The sequence below is a fragment of the Rhinolophus sinicus genome, chromosome 3, assembly GCF_057876585.1.
Source record: "Rhinolophus sinicus isolate RSI-liver-muscle chromosome 3, RSI-T2T, whole genome shotgun sequence".
Classification (NCBI taxonomy): domain Eukaryota; kingdom Metazoa; phylum Chordata; class Mammalia; order Chiroptera; family Rhinolophidae; genus Rhinolophus; species Rhinolophus sinicus.
The window spans coordinates 138,113,585-138,126,099 of record NC_142503.1 but is presented as its reverse complement, the minus strand read 5'-3'; the positions used below and the strand labels follow the sequence as shown (position 1 = coordinate 138,126,099).

The window sequence follows — 12,515 nt, the reverse complement described above, 5'->3', positions numbered from 1 at the left end:
AAAGCAAAGCCCCACTGAGGGACAATCCTTTGCATTTTATCCTTCCCCATTCTTCCTGCATGGAATGTAGATATGATGACTGGAGATACAGCAGCCATCCTGGGACTGTGAAGTCAAAGTCATATGTGCTATGGATGCTAGGACAAGAACAGAGAGGCAGCTTCGTTCCTGGACATCATTTAGGTACTGTATCAATCTGGACAATCTACCTCCAGATTTCTTGTTGCATGAGGCAAACGAGTTCCTTATTGGTTTTAGTCAGTTTGGTAGGGCTTTCTGGAATCCCACGCAGATGCAGTCCCCTGAGGCAGTGCATTAGCCCACTATTTTTAAAGCATGGCCAAGAAACATCAAGGTCCTTGAAGGGTTTAATACTATATACCCCTTTTTAGAAAAATAACATTTAATGGGCTGTGAGAACTACAGTAAAGAGAATTTAACAGTTTCACCAAATTTGTCTCAAACATAACAAATTTACCCTTTCCCTCCCCCGCAATCTGCTAGCATCTTTAAGGTGTGAATGAATATACTCTAAAAATTGCTACCTTAAACAAAAGAAACAACTCTAAAGATGTGACTCTCAGACAATATGAAATGCGGACGGGGGCTTTTGCGATGCCTCCCATTGCTGTCTTCAGAAGGTAAAAAGAAGACAGCCACCTGTCTTCTTTTCCAGGAAAGAAAGGCCTTCTAGCCCAGCTATTCATAGGCCTTCCTCCCCCCCCTCCTTTATATCCTTCTCCAATCTTTTTAAAAAGTAGATTACAGGATTTTCTTCAGAAAAGAAAAAAAAGGGCTGAAATAATGATTTGTATCAACACATCATTTTTTTTCACAAATCAATTCTTGAAAATTGGAAGTTGTACATTTTGGGCATAAATACACACCAATCAAAGGATTCATAAAAAGAGGCAATGCGAGCAAAAATAAAAAATGGCCGTTTGCCATCTTCCCTGAGGGTGTGTGGCCAACAAGACAAATTCATCCTCAAACAGCAGCTTCTTCAGATCTCGGTCCAATTAGTCTCTGAAGTGCTTTATTTGTAGAATTACGGAATTGAATTGTGCATGTGTGCTGTGTGTGTATAGGGAGGTGGTATCTTAAAAATCACTCATCCAGTCCGTTACTGAGGACACGAGGGTCCAGAAGTGGCTTGACAGTCCGAGCAACCAGGGCCCCAAGTTGTCTGCCCAGGTCTCCGTGCCCAGCCAGCGCACGTTCCGCCTCTCCGTGGTGTCACTTACACTTCCAGTCAGAAGTTTTATTAGCAAATGGGCTTTTATTATGACTCTTTTTTAATGTCTGGTGAGGTGTTTTGTATATACCCTTTATCAGTTTAAGAAAGTTCTCTTCTATCTCTTTTTCTAAGACTTTTTTTCTTGTACAGTCTTTCCATGATTTGATTTGCACATCAAAGTTGTACTAGCCTCATAAAATCTTTATTGAAGTGGAATTGATATACAATAAACTGTACATATTTAAACTGTACGTATGTAAAATTTACAATCTGATAACTTTTGACATATGTACACACCTATAAACCCATCACCACAATCAAGATAATGAATATATCCATTCCTCCAAAAGTTTAACCAGGAGTTTTACAAAAATCATACTAGGAAAACATGACCACTCATTCAGCCTTTCCTTAGGATAACTCGCCACAGATGTTTTAACATCCACTGAATAGTTAAGAAATGGAAGTTTTGGAAATGGAAGCATCTAGAAAAGTAAACTTTGTTCTCTTCTCACTTTGGTAAAATGTTTGTATCTTCTTCCAAGGATAAAACTAGTTCTCTGATACCTCAACAGTTCACGAGCTGTTTATTCTAAAGTCGTTTCAGGCCTGAGGGTTACTTTAATGACGCTCACTGGCATTCTGGCCACATGATCTCCTCCCCACTCTGCCTCAGGCTTGTGTTATCCTAATAATAGAACATAAATCAACCCTCCACTCCAAAAAAAACCAACAAAACAATAGTTCTGGCAGCCAGATCTGGGCCAGAGGATGAAAACATGCAACTATAAGTGACTGTCTCCACTTTTTCTCTTCAGAACTCAGAAGCCCATATGTAGCAATTTTAAATAAATTCTTCTTACTGACGAAAGAGATCCCCAACTCTAAAGCCAAGGATACTAACACTGCCCTGCAGACCATTTCAGGATTCTCAGACATAGAAATGTGGGATTAAATACCTTGGACTGGTTCTGAGTCTGGCCTGAGTAAGCTTCACCTTAGAACACTTCTCAAGACACTGAATGAGCTCAGATTTACTTCAGGGCGAAAGGAAACCACTTTACTTTTTAGGCGTATCTTGAAATAGAGAAATTTCCCCATGGAAATTCCTGAATGTGTTAGCCACCTAGCATCCTCCAGGTTTATAAAGATTTTAAAAAGTAAAGAAAAAAGGAGAATGTTTTCCCCTTCTAAACTTGTACTTAGGGGAGAGGGGAGAGGAAGAGTAGATGGGCCATGCTAACAGGATGAAATGCTAGTCACTGCCAGAAGACAAGGAGCTGTCCTCAGGGAACCACACAGGACAATGAGCCGTTAGTTCAGTGTACACGGCCCAGCAGCAGTTCCCTGACTCTTGTGTCAAACCCAAGGATACACGAAACAGCTGCCATTACCTACGTGTCATCAGAATTACTTGGTTGATGATAAACTGATTGGACAATCACAGAACTATTTAGTCTAAATCATCTCGCATATGTTAGCTCTGCCAGCCAGCACCTAAATGACACTTAGCTGGCTTTTAAATAGTGGAGATGTCTGTTGGTGAGAACTCGAAGTGCCATTGCAGTTTCCCCGATCATCTGCTCCCTTGTATCTAGGACAGGACTCTGCACACAGCAGGTGTTAAATAAATGCTTACTGAAGGAAAAAACAATTCCTGCCTGCAAGAATAAGTAAGCAGGGCCCAAACACAAGTTATGCGCGCTTGGGAACTCTCCCACATACCTGTAACAGTTCATCGCGAGAGATCTTGTCGTCTTTATCCAAATCATATAGTCGAAAAGCAACTGGTAGGGAAAAACAAGAAGTTAGCAGAAATTCAGTAGTGTTTTGCCCCTTCTCAAGGAACTAAATATGTAAAGGACAGAAAACTGACAGCAAATTAATAGTTTTTTCAAGAGCAATTGCCATTACCTGTAGAGCTTTTAAAGACTTTATAACATTTACGAAATTGAGGTATGTCTCATAATTGAAGGCATCTTAGCTTTGGTGAAATATGGGCCCTTCCTCGAACAAATCAGAAAACTCAAAAAGTTGAGTGCCCTTTTTCTTAGAATTAAAACAAAAACAAAAACAAAAAACAAAAACCCATAGTGGTTCTGTACATTATTAGGTCATCTCACAACCCACCAAGTCTACTGTGCACCCCTCAGAGGGAGCCAAAAATAGGAGCCATACAGGTACCAAATAGCTGACTACACAAAATACTGCTCTGGGAAAATGGTCACTTTGGGAAATTCAGGTCAAATTTCTAATAATTCTCTACCATTTGGGAGTCCTGAAGGAAACGGAAAGAACTTTAGTTTCAAATAAAATTGCCAAAAATGTGATGATCTGACCTTGTCATGTTTCTCTCTAAGTCTTCTACAAAGTAGGATACATGAGAGAGAATTCAGAGGAGCAAAAATCATTCACAGTACCATGTTGCTGAAGGGTTACCAAGTGAATAAATAGTGTGACAACACTGAGTGATTTTATAGGCACTGTGAGAAATTGTCACACTGAGGAAGTGACTACCTTATAATCGTAGCTGAATTTAGTGTGGTTTTGAGGCTTTGAATCACTTCAAGTATGCCACTAAGATTTTTGGTTTCTCAATGAATACTAAAAGGCCGAAACCCACTGCTCTAGTTATTAAGATACACAGATTTAGATCTTGTCCTTAGAAACTTATGATCTCGTAGAGGAAAGCAACATGTACCCCTCACTTTAATACATTCTCAGTGCTCTTATACATCTGAAATTCAGGGGGACGAAGCATATGGCAGATATGCTTCTGGTTCAAGTAACAATTGATTAAGTCTGATGAGGGGTGGCATTCCAGGCAGAGCTAATACTAGGTACAAAGGCACGAGAACATGGATGAATATCTAAAAATTTAGACATCACCCCCTACCAAAGGGGTGAATCCACTAAAAGTTGAAGTAAACTTTTTTTTAAAATCTAATTTACTCTTTGTAAGGTACACATTAGAATTCTGGAAGGGGAAGTAACTAGAAGAGACTTTCTCTGATGTTTGTCTGTTTAATTTGTTTAGTTGAGTAACCATCTTTACCAAGTTTGAGGATTTATCTGCTTAGGAAGTTTAGAGTCCAGGGGAAAGAAGGTAAGGGTCATAAGTGTTCCTAAAGGAGTATGTGTTTAATATATTCCCCACCTCCCCACTCTCTCTTCTGCATATGCTGTCATCTTTCTAAAATACCATACAATGTCTTACCTACTAAGCTATCTTTAGGATGATTTCAGGATTGAAACCCGTTTGCTATATAACCCATAAATATCTATTTCTTAATTTCTTAATTGGGTAACTGGAATAAACACTTATATCCCTTTCTGCCAAAGTATTTACAGAAGTCTGAGCTTCTTTTAAAATTTATTGGGGTGACATTGGTTAATGTCATAAGTTTCGAGTGTCCAATCATACAACACATCATCTGGATATCCACTATTTGCTTACCATCCAAAGTCTAGTCTCCTTGTTGCCATGTATTTGACCCCCTTCTTCACCCTTCCCTCACTCCCTTCTCCTCTGGTAACCACCATATTGTTATCTGTGTCTATGAGCTTGTTTGGTTTGTTCATTTGTTGCTTTGTTTTATATCCCACATGAGTGAAATCATATGGTTTTTGTCCTTTTCTGATTTATTTCACTTAGCATGATACTCTCAAGATCATCCATGTTGTTGCAAGTGGCAGTATTTCGTTCTTTCTTACAGCTGAGTAGGATTCCATCGTATATATGTGCCACATCTTTTTTTTTTTTTTTTTTTAACTTTTTTTTCATTTCAAGTGTGTTTTTCCAGGCCCCATCAGCTCCAAGTCAAGTAGTTGTTCCAATCTAGTTGTGGAGGGCACAGCTCACAGTGGCCCATGTAGGGATCGAACCAGCAAACTTGTTAAGAGCACCGCACTCTAACCAACTGAGCTAACTGGCTGCCCCCTGTACCACATCTTCTTTATCCATTCATCCATCAAAGGACACTTACAAGATGTGATCAAACAATATGGTGAATGTTTAAATAAAAAATATATATATATCTATTTATTATAGTAAAAGACACATTGCCATTAATCCGCCTCAAAATACTCCCTCTCACTTCGAACACATTTATCTTATCGTTCCTGCCACTTTCTGAAGCAGTTCTGGAAGTCCTCTTTTGTGAGTGTCTTTAGTTGTGCTGTTGTCACTGCCTCGATGTCCTGAATCATTTTGACTTTGGGGAAGAGCCAGAAGTTGCACGGTGCCAGATCCAGTGAATAAGGTGGATGAGGTCACACCGTAATGTTTTTATTTAACAGAAATTGCCATATACCAGAAGCAATGTGTGATACGGAGAGTTGTCATGATGGAGGATGATTTATGGCACACTTTAAAACACAACTTCCCTCCACCGTAGCTCACATCCAACTGACTGCACTGAACAAGTTGAAACTTGTCACAAACTGTCACTAAGGTTCTATGCGCCGTTTCCCATATCGAAGATCCCTGCCTTCCTGTTGGATGGCACTTGGTAGCAGTATTCATCATAGTTTGTCACCTTCTCCTATCTCCAGTTCTATGATTTCACATGCCATCCAGTGCTGAGATCCTCAAATGTGCATTTCCAGCTTGGACCCCTCCCCCGAGCCCCTGACCTTGGCAGAGCAATAAAGGACAGGGGTTAAGACTAGCTCTGATGCTTACTATGTGAACATGAGCAAGTTACTTACCCTCTCTCTGCCTCAGTTGCCTGAGAGGTACAAAATCATACATTTGCTCAATGAAAGACCAAATGAATGGTCTCAGTCAAACCTTTACATTTTAATCACTGTTTCTTCTTTTAAAACAAAAATTGTAGCAAAATATACATAAAATTTACCATTTTGACCCCTTTTAAAAGTGTACAGTTATGTATGTTCGCATCATGGTGTAACCATCACCACCATGCTTCTCCAGGACATTTTCATCTTCCCTAACTGAAACTGACCCATTAAACAGTAACTCCCCATTTTCCCACCCCCTGGCAACTTTCTCTCTACGAATTTGACTATTCCAGGAAGCTCATATAACAGTAATCGTTTGTGTCTGGCCTATTTTTTTTTTTTTTTTGTATAAGTAGATTCATTCACGTAGTAGCATGTGTCAGAATTTCCTTTTTAAATATTTTGTATTTCCAGTCATCTGTTGATGGACACTTGGGTTGCTTCTACCTGTTGGCTGTGGTGAATAATGCTGCTCACTACTCCTTTTTGGCTACTCTCCCAAACTCAACTTTACCACTATTCCTTATCATCCAAATAAAATATCTTCATGCAGACTCTTTATTTCCCACATCACTCATGATGTGTTATAAAACACTTAAATCATTTAAGAGGACAATTAGAACACTGAAAGGGAGGGTTATAGACATCTAGCTTACTTACCATGCCCTAGAGCATTGTAAGTGGGTTGTATCTTTCACATAAGTCACTAAAACCTCTCTGATCTGAAGGAGAGCAATAAGGAACCAGTCCTGGGAGACAGACAGAGCAGTAATACTATGTGTGCTTGGGCCTGTGCCTACATCAGTACAGCTAAGCCTTGTTGGTTGCACTTGACATTCGTTCACTGTGGCATAAAAAAAAAAAGGACAAGTGTGCTCTCAGAGTTCCTGGAGAAACTCTTCTATGCAGAAGATGGACCATAAACAAAGTTGGTTCCAGAAGCCCACATTTTTAAGTAACATCCCCTGTATGTAAGGCAGATGTTCCTCACTGGCAAATGTGTTGCTAGGTGCAGGATGTTCAATTGTTCTTATTCTACAAGAAGTGCCATCTTGCTGCTTCCATTGCTCTGTGCGAAATTCAAAGAGAACCAGTAATAGACAGAGGAGCAGACATCCAGGGCTCCTCCTGTCTGTAGCTTTGGTTTCACTGTTGGTCTAAGTACAGGAAAGTGATCCCTACATATAGACCGTAACAGATTTCTAAGTCATTTTCAGCTTCCTATAAAAGTTGATCTGAAAGCCAAGACTAAAGTCATGGTGAAAACCATGCATAAGTTGCACAGCACTTTGCTGTTATCCTATTTCATCCGAAAGTTTGCCATTTAAAGTGGTATTCAGACCTTCTTCCTTCCTAATAGAATCTCATCCACAGCTTCAGGAGGGGATTCTGTCTCTCTGACTTTCTTTGCCCCCTGTAAGATGTGGACAGGGAAGCACACAGCCCATTGCCACAGAAAACCATCATGTGACCATGGGGAGCTATGCCTTCGGATGAAGCAGACCCTAAGGATGGCAAAGCAGAGCAACAGAAAAAATCCGGGTCCTTGACAACACAATTAACCCTGATGGGTGCCTCTCCTGACCTGTAAAATGAGATAATACATGTCTTTATTGTTGAAGATGAGTCAGCTGACAGGATCCTAACTGACACACCGAGTAACTACCAAGTACACTAATGCTATTTGGAATATTTTCTTAAAGGTCAGTGTAAATTAATTCACTGAGACCACAGTAATTTATAAAGGAAATGAACTGCAGAGAAAGAACTCCACAGATGTGTTGCATAAAATATCTGAATCAAGTCATGGAAATACAAAGCTAACAAAGTATAATTTTTTCTTTTCTTACTATTAACTGCTTGCTGATTGAAAGGTCTATAATGTAGAGACTTTGAAAAACCACAAGGGGTTCAATTCACTTTACCTACTACTTTTTCTTTTCTTTTTTTATTGTGGTAAAATACATAGAACATAAAATTTACCATCTCAACCATTTTTAAATATACAGTTCAGTGGTATTAAATACATGTTTTTGTTGAATAACCATCACAATCATTCATCACAACCACAACTCTTTTCATTTCATAAAACTGAAACTCTATTAAAAATAACTCTCCATTTTCCCCTCCTCCCATCCCTGGCAATCACCATTACGCTTTCTGTCTTTATGATTTTGACTATTTTAAGTACCCGATATAAGTGGAATAATACAGTATTTGTCTTTTTATAACTGCAATAATGTCCTCAAGGTTCATCCACATTATAGCATATACCAGAATTGCCTTCCTTGTAACGGCTGAAAAATATTCCATTATATGTATACACATTTGCTTATCCATTCATCCTTTGATGGGACATTTGGGTTGCTTTCCCATTTTACCTATTGTGAATAATGCTGCTATGAACATGGGGGTACAACTATCTCTTTGAGACTCTGCTTTCAATTCCTTTGGGTATATACGCAGAGGTGGAACTGCTGGACCATATGGTAATTGTTTTTAATTTTTTGAGGAATTGCCACACTGTTGGGTCAAAGAATTATCATAATTTTGAACCACTGATTAGCACAAATGACAAACTGAGATACTTGCAACAACTGTAACGTGAAATAAATATGTCTCATTTCTATTGGTGTAAGAGCCACAGGTACTATTATTGCTGTGGTCTGTTGCCAGCATTCATAAATGAATGAAATACCAAATTTCAGTAGACATTGGGAGAAAAATATATACTATTTTTCCTTCCCACCTTCACGGACTCCTCCTGTCTGTGGACCCTAAGTTAAGAAGCAGTGTTTTACGAGATGCCTTTTTTTCTTTGAACAGGGAATTACTACCTTTTTAGAGGCAGCCCTATCTATACATGAGCATCTCTTTAAAAAATATTCCTCCTTCTGCTGAACCGAAATATCTCTACGATCCTCACTGCATAAATTCTTTTCTACATGAGACTTTCATATATTTGAAGATAAATCTCTAAGCCAGTCTTTCCTTCTTCTGACTTTATGCCCAGTTCTCTCAAAACTTTCCTTAGTGGGTAAAAAGAAAGTTTAATGCATCTAGAGTTTAGATTAGCTGAAAGATGAAAAAGTTCTGGCAACCTGTTCCACAAGAATGTGAATGTAGTTAATATTACTAAACTGTACACTTAAAAATGTTTAGAATGGTAGGTTTTATGTTACGTGTTTTCTACCACGATAAAAAGAATCTTCCTTATGATAACGATTTATGGTTTCTGGTGCCTTCAAACTTCTACTAACTTTCTTATAATGTGCTCTAGTATATCTTTGGGATCCAAAATGAAGTACAGTTACCAAGATGTGTTCTCTAGCACACAGTAGATTTAGCACTACTCTCATTCTAAATGATACATTTCTGTTCTTATGGCCCAATATTACATTATTTTGGGGTGAGGGTGCTGCAGGCTAGCAGACTCAGTGTACGGTGGCTTCATTTTACATTTACCCTTAGATCTTATTTATATGTGTTGCTGGACCCAAGTGCAGCACTCTAGTTTATCGCTTATAACATTCGTTTTGTTAGATTTAGTGCAACTTTTTTCAGCCTATCAAGATCTCTTTTGGTTCTGATTCTGTATTCACTATGCTTTCAAGTTTACAGTCAACCAGAAACTCGATATGTTTGCTAATTACATCTTCAATGAAAAGTCACTGATGAAAAAAACAATAAAAAGCTGCAAGAGCCCTGCAGCATACCACTTTCTAGTGTGACACAAATTCATACATTTTGGGTATTCTAACCTATTTGCTCCATTGTGTACAACAAAACATCGAGGAAGACCTTATTAAACGTCTTCCTAAAAGCTATTTTACATCAACTAATGCCATGGAAGCAATACGCAACAGCAGCACGTGAATGAGTTTCTTGATTGCTTTCCCCATGTAATGTTGGTTGTTTTGTTTTTAGTTTTTATTCTGGAGTAATTAGAAATTCATAGGAAGTTGCAAAAAAACAAAAAAAAAACAAAACAAAACATATATGTGTGTATATATATATATATATATATATATATATATACACACAGGAAGGTCCCATATAGCCTTCATGCAGCCTCCCCTGGCGGTAGCATCAATATACCATCAAAACCAGGAAACAGACAGTGGTACAATCCACACAGCATATTCAGACTTCACCGTGTGTGTGTGTGTGTGTGTGTGTGTGTGTGTGTGTGTGTGTGTGTAGTTCTATGCACTTCTATCACCTATGCAGATTTGTGTAACTTTACCACATTCAAGATACAGAGCTGACGCACGGCAGCAGGGCTCCAATGTTACACCCTGTGACTAATGTACAATAAAGAAGCACATCTAGCACTGTATTACAAAGTTGTCTTAGTATTTTCATTATACTTCAATACACTTGGTTTCCTTTGTAATCCTATGTATTTTATTCTATGCATTTGAAAACATTCTGAGAGGGGGTCAATAGGATTCACCAGACTGCCAAAGGGAACTCATGATTTGGAAAAAGTAGAGCCCGTGCTGTGTAGGGAATTGGCGACCTTTCAAGTCTCCTCCAATCTGGGATTAGAAAAACGAGCACAGTTTCATAGAGCACAGAATGTCTCTCAACTGTCTTCTCCTTAAGCAACTCACCAGAGACACAGATGCTCTCCCTCCCCCCATGCAAATCGACCCAACTGCCACAGGGGGACACTGCATGCTTGTACCTGACTGGCTACACAGAGTGTCCACGCCACCTGGTAAATGGGTTGCTTACTAAGAGTCAGGTGTGTCAACAGTCCTAAAACTGTACCACTTGTACTTTTAATCAACCTATATAATTTAATAATAAAGACATATGCTCAGTGGAAAGTTACTGTTTCTAAGAAAATTAGATTAATTACTTCTAAACAACTCAAAATTAAGTCACTGGAAAAAAAACTTGCTAAAGTTAAGTATGGCAAGACAACTGTAAAAGATTGAGGAAAAAAAATGTAAATGCCTAGAAAGAGTCTATTCTCAGAATGCTTTGCGAGTATCTTGAACCCTTCTTTCCACTTAAAAGAAACTGCAACTAGAAACCTTAGACTATACATTATAGATGTGCTCTACAAAAAAAGTCTCACAACTCCTATCAGCAGACCTATTCTAAAACAAAACAAAACAAAACAACTCTTGGTCCTCTATCAAAAGATTGTGTTTTCAAATGTATCAAAAGTGAATGTGTTTTTAAATATTTTAAGATAAAATAAAATGCTAAACCACATATCCTTTTCTATGGTTCTATGATACTGCTGACTTTGCTAATTATTGATCAATGCCTCGTCTGACAACACTGAATAAGAACATTTCTACTATACTAATGTCTGAATCAGGCAAACATGTACTAAGTATATGCTAAAACTCTTTAAATGTAAGACACATGGCTTTGTCTCAAACAGTATTTAGTCTTGAAAGAAGAAACTGGAATTCACTAATATAGTATACAATAAATTTGAGAACAATTCATTAGAGTTCTCTTTTCTTCTATAGTCAGTTTTGTTTGTATTTAAGCATTCTGCTCTTCATTAAGGTAAATGATCTTGTAGTAAAGAAGAGCAGTATTTTATTATTTTGGTTCAAAAATCTTCCCTATCCTATACAACAGTATTTATTGCAGTGCTTCTTAAACTCTTTCCTTGAAGTATCAACACAGGGGTGAACTCATACTCCTAGAGACCGACTAGGGATACAGCCCAAGGGCCCCACAAATCAGAAGTTTAAGCCTTACGTACCATCTTTCAAATGTATGTAAATTTAGCATTATAGTCTATAATTTATCTGCATTTGTTTCAATATTAAAAAGCCTTTATTTTTCTTTTTACAGACGTCTCTGTATATCACTGTGCACCCTTGTAAGAGAAGTATGAGCTCAATCAATTCAATGTAATTTCAATTCTAGTTTTGACTTGTGTGGAATGAAAAGAGAAATTAAATTTCACTTAGAAGTGTTGCAAGAGATTTGGTAATCTCATACATGAATCAACAAGGGCAGAGGGAAATCTAAGGAACATCCAAGGAAAGGAGGCAAAGAGGCATGGGGACAAAAATTAAACCTTGCACTACCCCAGCTGTCCACCCCGACCTTAAGTCACATTCAGTATCTATCAAATTCCAAGATGGGCCGAGGATCTTGCCATTATTCCTTACAGGTGGGGCTGGGTCTTTTTCACTGGTGTCACCCTAGCACTTACCACAGTGGGCATTCTATGAACTATAAGGATATTAGTAGCTAACTCTTATTGTCAGGCACTGTTTGAAGTACTTGACACATATTAACTTATTTAATCCTCACAACATCCCTATGTGAAACCCCTTAATATTCCATTTTACAAAAGAGGAAACTGAGGCCCAAGGATTTTAGTAATTTACCCAAAGTCACATGGTCAAAAAGTTGCAGAGCTGGGATTCAAACCCAGCCAGTTTAGTTCCTGGGTCTGAGCTCTTAACCACTATACTGTTGTAAACGCTTATTCAATAAAGGAATGAGTAAATAAATGATTTGTAAGAAATGAAAAGCAAATATTTAAAAC

General features: G+C 38.3%; 1 protein-coding gene across 1 annotated transcript in view; it reads right to left on the bottom strand.

The window, feature by feature from the left end:
- The window catches only part of CHP1 (calcineurin like EF-hand protein 1), a 34,607-nt gene that overhangs the window by 2,424 nt on the left and 19,668 nt on the right, over positions 1-12,515 (bottom strand). The window contains exon 5 of the mRNA XM_019725455.3: positions 2,963-3,024. Coding sequence (XP_019581014.1) covers positions 2,963-3,024 — 62 coding nt within the window. The remainder of the gene's footprint in view (positions 1-2,962; positions 3,025-12,515) is intronic.